General features: G+C 44.1%; 1 protein-coding gene across 1 annotated transcript; it reads right to left on the bottom strand.

Annotated features, from left to right (window-relative positions):
- Positions 1 to 10398: 10398 nt before the first annotated feature.
- LOC119301227 (ubiquitin-conjugating enzyme E2 28-like) lies at positions 10399 to 12880 on the bottom strand. Its single transcript, XM_037578163.1, has 3 exons — positions 12660 to 12880; positions 11448 to 11665; positions 10399 to 10888 (listed from the first exon to the last, which is right to left on the bottom strand). Exons 2-3 carry the CDS (start codon positions 11661 to 11663, stop codon positions 10658 to 10660), a joined length of 447 nt encoding a protein of 148 aa, XP_037434060.1. The 5' UTR covers positions 11664 to 11665; positions 12660 to 12880; the 3' UTR covers positions 10399 to 10657.
- Positions 12881 to 13129: the final 249 nt, after the last annotated feature.

Below are 13129 nucleotides of genomic sequence, written 5' to 3'. Positions count from 1 at the left end.
GGTATATGCCTGAACTCACTCGGAACCTTTTCGATGTCCAAACATAGGCTTCCAATATATCGATCTTTATGTCTCGACCATTTCGAGACTCCTCGTCATGCCCGTGATCACATCCGGGACTCCAAACAACCTTTGGTTCATCAAAACACATAAACTCATAATACCGATCGTCACCGAACGTTAAGCGTGCCGACCCTACAGGTTCGAGAACTATGTAGACATGACCGAGACACGTCTCCGGTCAATAACCAATAGCGGAACCTGGATGTTTATATTGGCTCCCACATATTCTACGAAGATCTTTAGCGGTCAAACCGCATAACGATATACGTTGTTCCCTTTGTCATCGGTATGTTACTTGCTCGATATTTGATCGTCGGTATCTCAATACCTAGTTCAATCTCGTTACCGGCAAGTCTCTTTACTAATTCTGTAATGCATCATCCCGCAACTAACTCATTAGTCACATTGCTTGCAAGGCTTATATTGATGTGCATTACCGAGAGGGCCGAGAGATACCTCTCTGACAATCGGAGTGACAAATTCTAATCTCGATTTATGCCAACTCAACAAACACCATAGGAGACACCTGTAGAGCACCTTTATAAGCACCCAGTTACATTGTGACGTTTGCTAGCACATAAAGTGTTCCTCCGGTATTCGGGAGTTGCATGATCTCGTAGTCATAGGAACATGTATAAGTTATGGAGAAAGCAATAGCAACAAACTAAACGATAATTGTGCTAAGATAACGGATGGGTCAAGTCAATCACATCATTCTCTAATGATGTGATCCCGTTAATCAAATGACAACTCATGTCTATGGTTAGGAAACATAACCATGATTGATTCAACGAGCTAGTCAAGTAGAGGCATACTAGTGACATTCTGTTTGTCTACGTATTCACATATGTACTAAGTTTCCGTTTAATACACTTCTAGCATGAATAATAAACATTTACCATGATATAAGGAAATATAAATAACAACTTTATTATTGCCTCTAGGGCATATTTCCTTCACGAACGTGAATCATATAGTAGATATGATCAACATAGAGATGTTCACCATTGATGACTACTCCATCTCACGTGATGATCGGACATGGTTTAGTTGATTTGAATCACGTATCATTTAGATGACTTGAGGGATGTATATCTAAGTGGGAGTTCTTAAGTAATATGATTAATTGAACTTAATTTATCATGAACTTAGTCCTGATAGTATTTGCAAATTATCTTGTAGATCAATAGCTCGCGTTGTAGCCCCCCTATGTTTTTGATATGCTCCTAGAGAAAACTAAGTTGAAAGATGATAGTAGCAATGATGCAGACTGGGTCCATGATCTAAGGATTATCCTCATTGCTGCATAGAAGAATTATGTCCTTGATGCACCGCTAGGTGACAAACCTGTTGCAGGAGCAGATACAGACGTTATGAATGTTTTGCAAGCTCGATATGATGACTACTTGATAGTTTAGTGCGCCATGCTTTACGGCTTAGAACCGGGACTTAAAAAACATTTTGAACTCCACAGAGCATATGAGATGTTCCAAGATCTGAAATTGGTATTTCAGACTAATGCTTGTGTCAGGAGGTATGAGACCTCTGACAAGTGCTTTGCCTACAAGATGGAGGAGAATAGCTCAACCAGTGAGCACGTGCTCATAATGTCTGGGTACTACAATCACTTGAATCAAGTGGGAGTTAATCTTCCAGATAAGATAGTGATTGACAGAGTTCTCTAGTCACTATCACCAAGCTACTAGAACTTCGTGATGAACTATAATATGCAAGGGATGAAGAAAATGATTCTCGAGCTCTTCGCGATGCTAAAATCGACGAAGGTAGAAATCAAGAAAGAGCATCAAGTGTTGATGGTTAATAAGACCACTAGTTTCAAGAAAAAGGGCAAAGGAAAGAAAGGGAACTTCAAGAAGAATGGCAAGCAAGTTGCCACTCCCGTGAAGAAGCCCAAAGCTAGACCTAAGCCTGAAACTGAGTGCTTCTACTGCAAACGGAATGGTCACTGGAAGCGGAACTACCCCAAATACTTGGCGGATAAGAAGGATGGCAAAGTGAACAAAGGTATATTTGATATACATGTTATTGATGTGTACTTTACTAGTGTTCATAGTAATCCGAGGGTATTTGAGACCAGTTCAGTTGCTAAGATTAGTAACTCAAAACAGGAGTTGCAAAATGAACATAGACTAGTTAAGGGTGAGGTGACGATGTGTGTTGGAAGTGATTTCAAGGTTGATAAGATCACCATGGTAAACTCCCTCTACCTTCGAGATTAGTGTTGGACCTAAATAAATGTTATTTGGTGTTTGCGTTGAGCATGAATATGATTGGATCATGTTTATTGCGATACGGTTGTTCATTTAAGTTAGAGAATAATTGTTGTTCTGTTTACATGACTAAAACCTTCTATGGTCATACACCCAATATAAATGGTTTATTGAATCTCGATCATAGTGATACACATATTCATAATATTGATGCCAAAAGATGCAAAGTTGATAATGATAGAGCAACATATTTGTGGCACTACTGTTTAGGTCATATTGGTGTAAAGCGCATGAAGAAACTCCGTACGGATGGATTTTTGGAATCACTTTATTATGAATCATTTGATACTTGGGAACCATGCCTCATGGGCATGATGGCTAAAACTCTGTTCCCTGGAACAATGGAGCGAGCCAATGACTTATTGGAAAATAATACATAACGATGTATGCGTTCCGATGAGTGTTGAGGCACGCGGCAGGGATCGTTATTTTCTAACCTTCACAAATGATTTGAGCAGATATGGGTATATCTACTTAATGAGACACAAGTCTGAAACATTTAAAAAGTTCAAGGAATTTTAGAGTGAAGTGGAGAATCGTCGTAACAAGAAAGTAAAGTATCTACAATCTGATCGCAAAGATGAATATTTGAGTTACGAGTTTGTCCTTCATTCAAAACAATGTGGAATAGTTTCACAACTCACGCCACCTAGAACACCATAGCATAATGGTGTGTCCGAACGTCGTAACCGTACTTTATTAGATATGGTGTGATCTATGATGTCTCTTACCGATTTACCACTATCGTTTTGGGGTTATGCATTAGAGACAGCTGCATTCACGTTAAATAGGGCACCGTCTAAATCCATTGAGACGACAACATATGAACTGTGGTTTGGCAAGAAACATAAGTTGTCGTTTCTTAAAGTTTCGGGTTGCGACATTTATGTCAAAAGGCTTCAGCCTGATAAGCTCGAAGCCAAATCAGAGAGGTGTGTCTTCATAGCATACCCTAAGGAAACAATTGGGTACACCTTCTACCACAAATCCGAAGGCAAGATATTTGTTGCCAAGAATGGAAACTTTCTAGAGAATGAGTTTCTCTCGAAAGAAGTGAGTGGGAGGAAAGTATAACTTGATGAGGTAATTGTACCTTCTCTCGGATTGGAAAGTAGTTCATCAGAGAAATCTGTTCCCGTGATGCCTACACCAACTAGAGAGGAAGCTAATGATGATGATCATGAAACTCTAGATCAAGTTACTACAGGACCTCGTAGGTCGAACAGAGCATGTTCCGCACCAGAGTGGTATGGTAACCCTATTCTGGAAGTCATCTTACTAGACCATGATGAACCTACGAACTATGAAGAAGCTATGATGAGCCCAAATTCCGATAAATGGCTTGATGCCATGAAATTTGAGATGGGATCCATGTATGAGAACAAAGTGTGGACTTTGGTTGACTTGCCCAATGATCACGAGACATAGAGAATAAATGGATCTTCAAGAAGAAGAATGACGATGATGGTAATGTTACTGTCTACAAAGCTCGACTTGTCGCGAAAGGTTTTCGACAAGTTCAAGGAGTTTACTACGATGAGACTTTCTCACCCATAGCGATGCTTATGTCTGTCTGAATCATGTTAGCAATTGCCGCATTTTATGATTATGAAATCTGGCAAATGGACATCAAAACTGCATTCCTTAATGGATTTCTTAAATAAGAGTTGTATATGATGCAAACAGAAGGTTTTGTCGATCCTAAAGGTGCTAACAAAGTGTGCAAGCTCCAGCGATCCATCTATGGACTGGTGCAAGCATCTCAGAGTTGGAATATATACTTTGATAAAGTGATCAAAGCATATGGTTTTATACAGACTTTCAGAGAAGCCTATATTTACAAGAAAGTGAGTGGGAGCTCTGTAGCATTTCTAATATTATATGTGGATGACATATTGTTGATTGGAAATGATATAGAATTTCTAGATAGCATAAAAGGATACTTGAATAAAAGTTTTTCAATGAAAGACCTCGGTGAACCTGCTTATATATTAGGCATCAAGATCTATGGAGATAGATCAAGACGCTTAATAGGACTTTCACAAAGCACACCTTGATAAAGTTTTGAAGAAGTTCAAAATGGATCAGTCAAAGAAAGGGTTCTTGCCTGTGTTACAAGGTGTGAAGTTGAGTCAGACTCAAAGCCCGACCAGGGCAGAACATAGAGAGAGAATGAAAGTCATTCCCTATGCCCCATCCATAGGTTCTATAAAGTATGTTGTGCTGTGTACCAGACCTATTATGTACCTTGCCATGAGTTTGGTAAGGGGTACAATGGTGATCCAGGAGTAGATCACTAGACAACGGTCAAAATTTTCCTTAGTTACCTAAGAGGACTAAGGAAATGTTTCTCGGTTATGGAGGTGATAAAGAGTTCGCCATAAAGGGTTACGTCAATGCAAGCTTTAACACCAATTCATATGACTCTGAGTCTCGATCTGGATACATATTGAAAGTGAGAGCAATTAGCTAGAGTAGCTCCATGCAGAGCATTGTAGATATAGAAATTTGCAAAATACATGCGGATCTGAATGTGACAGATCCATTGACTAAACCTCTCTCACAAGCAAAAAATGATCACACCTTAATACTCTTTGTGTGTTAATCACATATCGATGTGAACTAGATTATTGACTCTAGTAAACTCTTTGGGTGTTGGTCACACAGCGATGTGAACTACGAGTGTTAAATCACATGGTGATGTGAACTAGATTATTGACTCTAGTGCAAGTGGAAGACTGAAGGAAATATGCCCTAGAGGCAATAATAAAGTTGTTATTTATATTTCCTTATATCATGATAAGTGTTTATTATTCGTGCTAGAATTGTATTAACCAGAAACTTGATACATGTGTGGATACATAGACAAAACACTGTGTCCCTAGTAAACCTTTACTAGACTAGCTCATTAATCAAAGATGGTTAAGTTTCCTAACCATGGACATGTGTTGTCATTTGATGAACGGGATCACATCATTAGGAGAATGATGTGATGGACAAGACCCATCCATTAGCTTAGCATATTGATCGTTCAGTTTTATTGCTATTGCTTTCTTCATGTCAAATACATATTCCTTCGACTATGAGTTATGAAACTCCCGGATACCGGAGGAATAACTTGTGTGCTATCAAACGTCACAACGTAACTAGGTGATTATAAAGATGCTCTACAGGTATCTCCGAAGGTGTTTGTTGGGTTGGCATAGATCGAGATTAGGATTTTTCACTCCAAGTATCGAAAAGGTATCTCTGGGCCCTCTCGGTAATGCACATCATAATAAGCCTTGCAAGCAATGTGACTAATGCGTTAGTTACGGGATGACGTATTAAGGAATGAGTAAAGAGACTTGCCAGTAACGAGATTGAACTAGGTATGAAGATACCGATGATCGAATCTCAGGCAAGTAACATACCGATGACAAAGGGAATAACGTATGTTGTCATTACGGTTCGACCGATAAAGATCTTTGTAGAATATGTAGGAGCCAATATGAGCATCCAGGTTCCGCTATTGGTTATTGACCGGAGAGGTGTCTCGGTCATGTCTACATAGTTCTAGAACCCGTAGGGTCCGCACGCTTAACGTTCGATGACAATTTAGTATTATATGAGTTATGTGTTTTGGTGACCGAATGTTGTTTAGAGTTCCAGATGAGATCACAAACATCAGGAGGAGTCTCGAAATGGTCGAGAGGTAAAGATTGATATATATATAAGATGATAGTATTCGGACACCGGAAGTGTTCCGGGTAGTATCGGGTATTTATCGAAGTACCGAGGGGTTACCGGAACCCCAGGGAAAAGATATGGGCCATATGAGCCATAAGAGGGGAGCACACCAGCCCACAAGGGGTGGTGCCCCCCCCTTAGGCATGTGGCCGAATTGGAGAAGGAGGAGAAGGGGTTCGGTCCCCCCTTCCTTCTCTCCTTCCCCCTTCCCTTCTCTCTCCGGCTAAAAAAAGGAAGGGGGAGGACGAATTGGAGGAGACCCCCAAGTAGGCTTCCTCCTACTTGGGGCGCCCCATGGCTGCTCCTCTCCCCCTCCCACCTATATATATGTGGAGAGGGGCGCCTAGAACACACACTAACAATTGTTAGCCGTGTGCGGCGCCCCCTTTCACTGTTTACGCCTCCGGTCATATCTTCGTAGTGCTTAGGCAAAGCCCTGCGCGGATCACTTCACCATCACCGTCACCACGCCGTCGTGCTAACGGAACTCATCTTCTTCCTCGACACCTTTCCTGGATCAAGAGGATGAGGGACGTCGTCGAGCTGAACGTGTGCAGAACTCGGAGGTGTCGTACGTTCGGTACTTGATCGGTCGGGTCTTGAAAAAGTTCGACTACATCGGTGTTGTTGCTTTGTAATACAAAGCGGGGGGAAACCCTTTTTCGGTAAAAAGTTCGACTACATCGACCGTGTTTTCAAACGCTTCCGCTTTCGGTCTACGAGGATACGTGGACACACTCTCTCCTCTCGTTGCTATGCATCTCCTAGATAGATCTTGTGTGAGCGTAGGATTTTTTTAAAATTGCATGCTACGTTCCCCAACACATCCAACACACGGACATCCTAGGACACAATCCGCGTGTCTCCTTCCGTGTAAGTATTATTTTTACCATGGCTTTTACCTAACCATTTCACGTTTTGGTTTGGCTCAACAAGTGCGAGCACGTGTCTCCTTCCAGCATCAGTTGTGCCGAACTTAACTTTGAGCGCATCCCACAAGTTTTGGCGACGCGCATGTGAATATATGCGTCAACCAACTTATCTCCAATCATACTCAGAACTGCTCCGATAAAGATTGTGGTTGCCTCCCTAAACGCATTCTCCTGATTAGGAGCAATTGTTTCTGTGGAAGACACACTACAACCCAAAACAAGTCCATGGTTGTGAGCCACAAGGTGGTCTTTATCTGTCAACGTTTAAAATGCGTCCCGGTAAACTTTCCCGGTTTCAGAGTAGCGGCAAAGCCTTGAATCGAGAAGTGCCTAACACAAGGTTTTTGGATTGTTGAAAATACCAGCCCCTTTTTATTAGACTAATCCACGAGTAAATAGTAAGCATGACAATTACAGTATTCAACTCATACCGATACCTAAGAATGTGAGCATGTACAGTACATAGAACCGAAACATCTTCGAACAACATATATACAACTAGCACATGAACGAGTCAACGAGGGATGAACAAATCAAACCCTCCGGTTGGCTAGGTAAACATGATAAGACTCGGCTCAGTTCATTCCTGCAATACGCGGCACGCACGCGTGTCGTGACAAGGCGAGGCGAGACGGGCGGCATAGAAGGAGAAGCGCACGTGTACATCTCCTCTTCCCTACCTCAAATGGCATGTGGTAGAGCTGCCCTTATAAAGAAGACTCACTCTTCTTACTGTAGCAGTATAGTACTCCCTCCATTTCATAATGTAATGCGCCCGTACTTTTCGAGATTTAAGTTTGACCATTAATTTAACCAACATGGGCAACTGCGGTTGACAAAAATTATAGCTCGCCGCAGTCGCCCATGTTGGTTAAATTTATGGTCAAATTTAAATCACGAAAAGCACAACACACTATATTATAAAATGGAGGGAGTAGTAAACTTCTCACCACTTGCCATGCACCTAAATGTGCCTTAGAAATTAACCAGTAATTATTGTCATATATATGAGCCAAAGTCCATCTATACCCCAACATTTTCTGCACAGAATTCACTTGTACTACTAGTTTTTATAGAAAAAAGTTCATCCACTCCAACCTCGTGTGAAAAATCCTACATTTTTCCGTCCCATAATCAAACGCTCATACCAATCCTGTAGCATTGAGGATGACATGCCATTCTATTTTTTTTCTATTCCTGCATTTTACAAATCCTTCGAATCAAAGAGGCCCGGAGGAAGTACGTACTACGGTGCATATGATTTGATTTCCCGCTGCTTCTTCATATTTGTTTGTCCTGCCTTTATTTTCTGTCTTTCTACTATTCTTTCCGTCTTATAATATAAGAGTGCTCTTTACACTACAAAAGAAGCAGTAGACTTTTTTTTAGTCTTAAAGGGAGTAGTAGACAGGGGGAGGTCCATGGACGCATGGAGTAAGAAGGACATCATGGCTGCATGCCACGGGCCCATACTAACTCCTGCTCTGAAATTTGGCAGACCCAGCCCATGTGTAGACAACTACGGCCAGCAGGGGCACACATACACACAGTGCAAATGTGGCAAGAACTGCCACATGGCATGCTTTTTCCCAAACATGATCTGTGGCTACAGCTGTAGTACCAGAAAAAGAACTGCACATTGTGTAATTATTACCAATATACTAGCACAAGCAAAGAGAAATGAAACACTGGATGTATAGTCTAAGAAAAATGAAACACTGGATGTATAGTCTAAGAGCAACTTTAATGGAGCGATCCATTTCGTCTGCCCGCGTTTGTTTTTCGTCTGTGGGCGACTCATTCCCGGCCTAATTTTGAGTCGAATTTGCGTCGGCACGGATACAAGACGGACGCGCGCGCGCCTACTCCTCTCTCCGGGCCCGCAAGTCGGTGGCAGCCACCACCATTTTCCCAAAAACACTCTTGCCCGCGCGCGCTCCCGCCCCCTAACCAGCCATGGAGAACGCCATCGACCTCGACGCCGTCGCCGGCCTCGCCTCCCTCGCCTCGTCCGGCGCTGTCGCCTCCTCCGGAAAAGGCAAGCCTCGTGCCCCGCGCAAGACCGTCGCCGCGACCAAGTCGAAGAAGGCGCCGACGCCCGAACATCGGGCAAGGGAGTCGGCCAAGAGGAAGGGCCGAAGGCACGACGCGGACGCGAGAGATGAGGTCGCCACGCAGGCCGTCGCCGTCGCCGCCGCGCAGCAGGAGTTCACCAACGCCCCGCGTCGCGGCGACAACGAGGGAGGCGCTCTACATGCTAGGGGTAAACCCTAGGCGGAGCAAATGGATGCTTTCATGGAGATCGAAAGGAGGAGGCTTGATCTTGACACCGAGAAGCAAGCCAAGATGTTCGAGCTCGAGGCGGAGAAGCAAGCCAAGATGCTAGAGATCGAGGTCGCCAACGCCAAGACCAAGGCGAAAGAAGTGGCTCTTGCGAGCATGATGACCAGGGTAGAGATCATGAAGGTGGATCTCAACATTGTGTCGCCAAGGACGAGGCCGTGGTTCAAAAAGATGCAGGCCGACATGCTCAAGTTCGACGACGAGTGATCTATGGCTGCGAGGGCCATCTTTTTTGTATGCCGGTAGGGTGCCGGCATGACCGCGGGAGCCGCGATGGCGTGGTCGAATTCAAGTCCCACCTTTTTTTGTGTGCTGACATGTGTGCCGGCCGGCTGGCGAGTGCGCCAGCATGAACTTTGGTAATATTTTCTGAAACCGGCATTGTATGCCGGCGCTGATATGGTGCCGAAATGAGACATGGCCGCTGGCATGGTCGTCCTTGGACCCTTTTTATTTAAAAATTGAATGCGGACGTGAAATGGGTCGGCACATTGGGCGCACTGCCGACCTAAATGCAAAACTGAACGGACGTCGGGCGGGCGGCCGACCCAAACGGACAAATACGCCATCCGTTTGGAACGGCCCGTTGGAGTTGCTCTAAACCCTGTGTCCCTGTCCGCTTACTTACCTGATCACCATTCTAATTAATCTCGTCCTCTGATGGTATTCCGTGCATGCATCTCTCGCGGACAAGTCGTGCGTGCATGATGCATTCAGCCCACACACGACACTGGTGAGACACGTGCAAGCTCTCTCTTATCCTCCCAAAGAAAGAATGCTCAGGCTGTGCCTTTCTGGTGCTGCTGTAGAGTAATGCCAAGAGGACATATGGACCATAAAGCAGCTACCCCTACTGGACCTATCAGTGAGACGCTGGCCAGCGACAAGCCAGTGCCATGTTTGGCTAACTGTCAGCCATCACATGTCATCATCATCAGAAGGTCACAGGCGAGCAGCAACACTGAGCTGCGGGTACTCACTGGAGCCACAAGCAATTGACCACCGCTGCTTCATCCGGATCCAACAAATGAAAAGAGTACTGGAGAAAACAACGAAAACACCACGAATTCTTGAAATGTTTTGTCTTGATACATACAGGTCTTCAGGGGCAGGGCGGACACCCAAAGTTTGGAAACAGAAATGCAAACATTACCCAGTTTTGACAACTGTACACAAGTAAAAACTGGTTCAGAGGAAGCCACACATGGGGTCTCTTGGGCATCGTCGAAACTCAGAGGGCGGGAAACCGGCGCGACACAGAAGTTCTCTTACGCGATGCCACGGTCATCTTCGCAGCGATCAGCCCATGGCGTACTTCTGGGTCCAGGCCCTCGCGGTCTCCTCGTAGCGGGCTCTCTGGTTCTTGTAGAGCTGCGCGATCTCCGGGACAAGGGGGTCGTCGGGGTTGGGGTCGGTGAGCAGGGAGCTGATGGAGAGTAGGACCTTGGATATGGTTAGCGCCGGGCTCCACTGCTCCTTGAGGATGTCCAGGCAGATGCTGCCGTTGGAGTTGATGTTCGGGTGATACACCTGCAGCATCCCACAGAAGATTCAGGTTCCGTAGAGTCATACATATGCAGCATTGTTCAAAGTAGCTGTTCTACTTGACAGTTGTTCTATTTGAATTTCCCGAGGTAATATTGATAGGATAGAAGCTGTTTAACATCCTGTTTTATAAATTCTACTTTTGTGTTCTTGACTTCAAAACTTATCAAAGTAGGACCAAGCCCAATGGAACCAACCATTGCTGAGTTTGACAGATCTATTCTGTCATGAATGACAAACTTTACCAGGGAGTAAGCTACAAGCTGTTGAAGAATGTGCATTGCAATTCAAGCATCTCTATTTAGCAGGTGTAGCATGTAACAGAAAAACATCTGACTGAAATGGCTAGTAGATAACGAAGCAACTTTACAAAAAATATTTTGATTTTGAAACGGAACTGTTCGTCTTGAATTTCCTAAAGACATATCCATCGACTAACAGATCAGTACGAAGGTCAAGACTGAAGAGTAATCATGAGAAAACAAACAGTTCGCAACAACGAAGCGAGAAAGAGATTGGCAATAAATCACAAACACCAGCTCACCTTTGTTTGGAAATTCACTTTTGGAGGCTTAAAGGGGTAATCAGGAGGGAAATGGATGTTGACAAAGAACACCCCTCCTGAGTAGGGGCTATCACCAGGGCCCATGATTGTGGCCTGCCAGTGGAATAGATCCGCCCCAGCAGGCCCAGCGCTGCATGATGTTGGTGGATCCTTTTGCAAATCCATGAGCTCCTTCTGAATCCTTCTGTTCGCCATATCTGAACACACAGAATATAATGATGAAAACATAGCAAAAAGAGTTGAAGTTTTATAAAAAGAACATGATGGTCGGAACACCAATGCATATGGACACAAGAACTTTAAAGTGCAGAGCACTCAGCATATCATGTGACAGATGAACTTGATGACAGAAATCTCTTATAGTTAGTGGAACAAGAGTTATGACATCTACCAAGGTTCCGAGTTCTGATATATCTATGATGTCATTCATGATCTTCTGTCTTTGCACTCCCTTTTATTTTACAGCTTAGTTAGCATCTGCTGGTCCATCGCACCTCAATGCAGTAATCGTGAGAAATTCCTACATAACTACTCACTCCCTATAATAGTGTCAAAAACGCTCTTATATTACGGGATGGAGGGAGTACACAAAAAAAAAACTTTGATCATGTACATATTCTTCGGGAAGATGCTAACAGGTTGCCACAAGTTCTCCACTAACATCCAGGAAACCAAACAGCAAATGGAATGGACTGTTAAGCACGCCGAATCTATTCGTCGGTGCCGCCACGTTCCAGAGACAAAACTTATCCCTTTGTGTGACGATGCTTCTCTTTTTTCTACTTTTGCCGGCACAAATGCAATCTACTTTTCAGGTTCCCCAAACACTTTCAGTAGTACAAGGCACAATCAAGGGGTAAATATTCTGAAGATTAAAGGCCAAGGCATCCCAAATCAGGGGCAAACAGGAATGGGATTGTTCTGTCTCTCTCTCTCTCTCCCCCTCCGCCCCCAAAGTCAACCCCGATCGATCGGCAAGCGAACCTAGCACAAATTAGGCCAGCGCGAATCTTGCATTCCCAGAGACAGCACAGGCCCCTGAATTCGCTGCGCCCAATTAATCCTAACGAACCAATCTCTTCTAGCAGGAAATGGCAGCGACGAATCAAGAACGAAATAGTAACCCCTTCATCGAGCTAGATGATTTCAACGGATCAATTGATCAAAATAGATACAGCAGATTGACCTTACCTGTAGGCCTGGGAAGGCTTTGGATTGTTCTCTCCTTTGCCTTCGGTCCCCCGAGAGAAGGAACGAATGAATCGATTCCGGCAATGATTGATGGAGCAGGTGGGAATGTGATTATAGGTCGGCGTAAGGGGGCTGGAATCGATTGGAGTCGTCGCTACTCTCTCGCGGCCTCCTCGTGTGCCATTGGCCGGCGCTGAATCTTTTAGTTCAAGCTTGACGTGGCCTGCCTGTCAGTTTCTTCAGACTCTTCCTTTTTTAATCGTGTAGCATCTTATCCATGGTTGGTTTTCCCTCCTTTTTTTATTGATTGATTGAAATCAATGGGGTTTTATTGAACTTCCCAAACCGTGTGACATGTTTGGGCATCTCCAAGCTGACCCACCATATCCGTCCGCGGACCGGGGCTCTGTCCTTGGACACGGTTGCGGGAGCTGGTCATTTAACCGTGATCACATACATCCGTCTTTTAT

This window comes from Triticum dicoccoides, chromosome 5A (genome assembly GCF_002162155.2).
Source record: "Triticum dicoccoides isolate Atlit2015 ecotype Zavitan chromosome 5A, WEW_v2.0, whole genome shotgun sequence".
NCBI lineage: Eukaryota > Viridiplantae > Streptophyta > Magnoliopsida > Poales > Poaceae > Triticum > Triticum dicoccoides.
The sequence above is the reverse complement of the archived record's forward strand: the minus strand, read 5'-3'. Positions and strand labels throughout refer to the sequence as shown.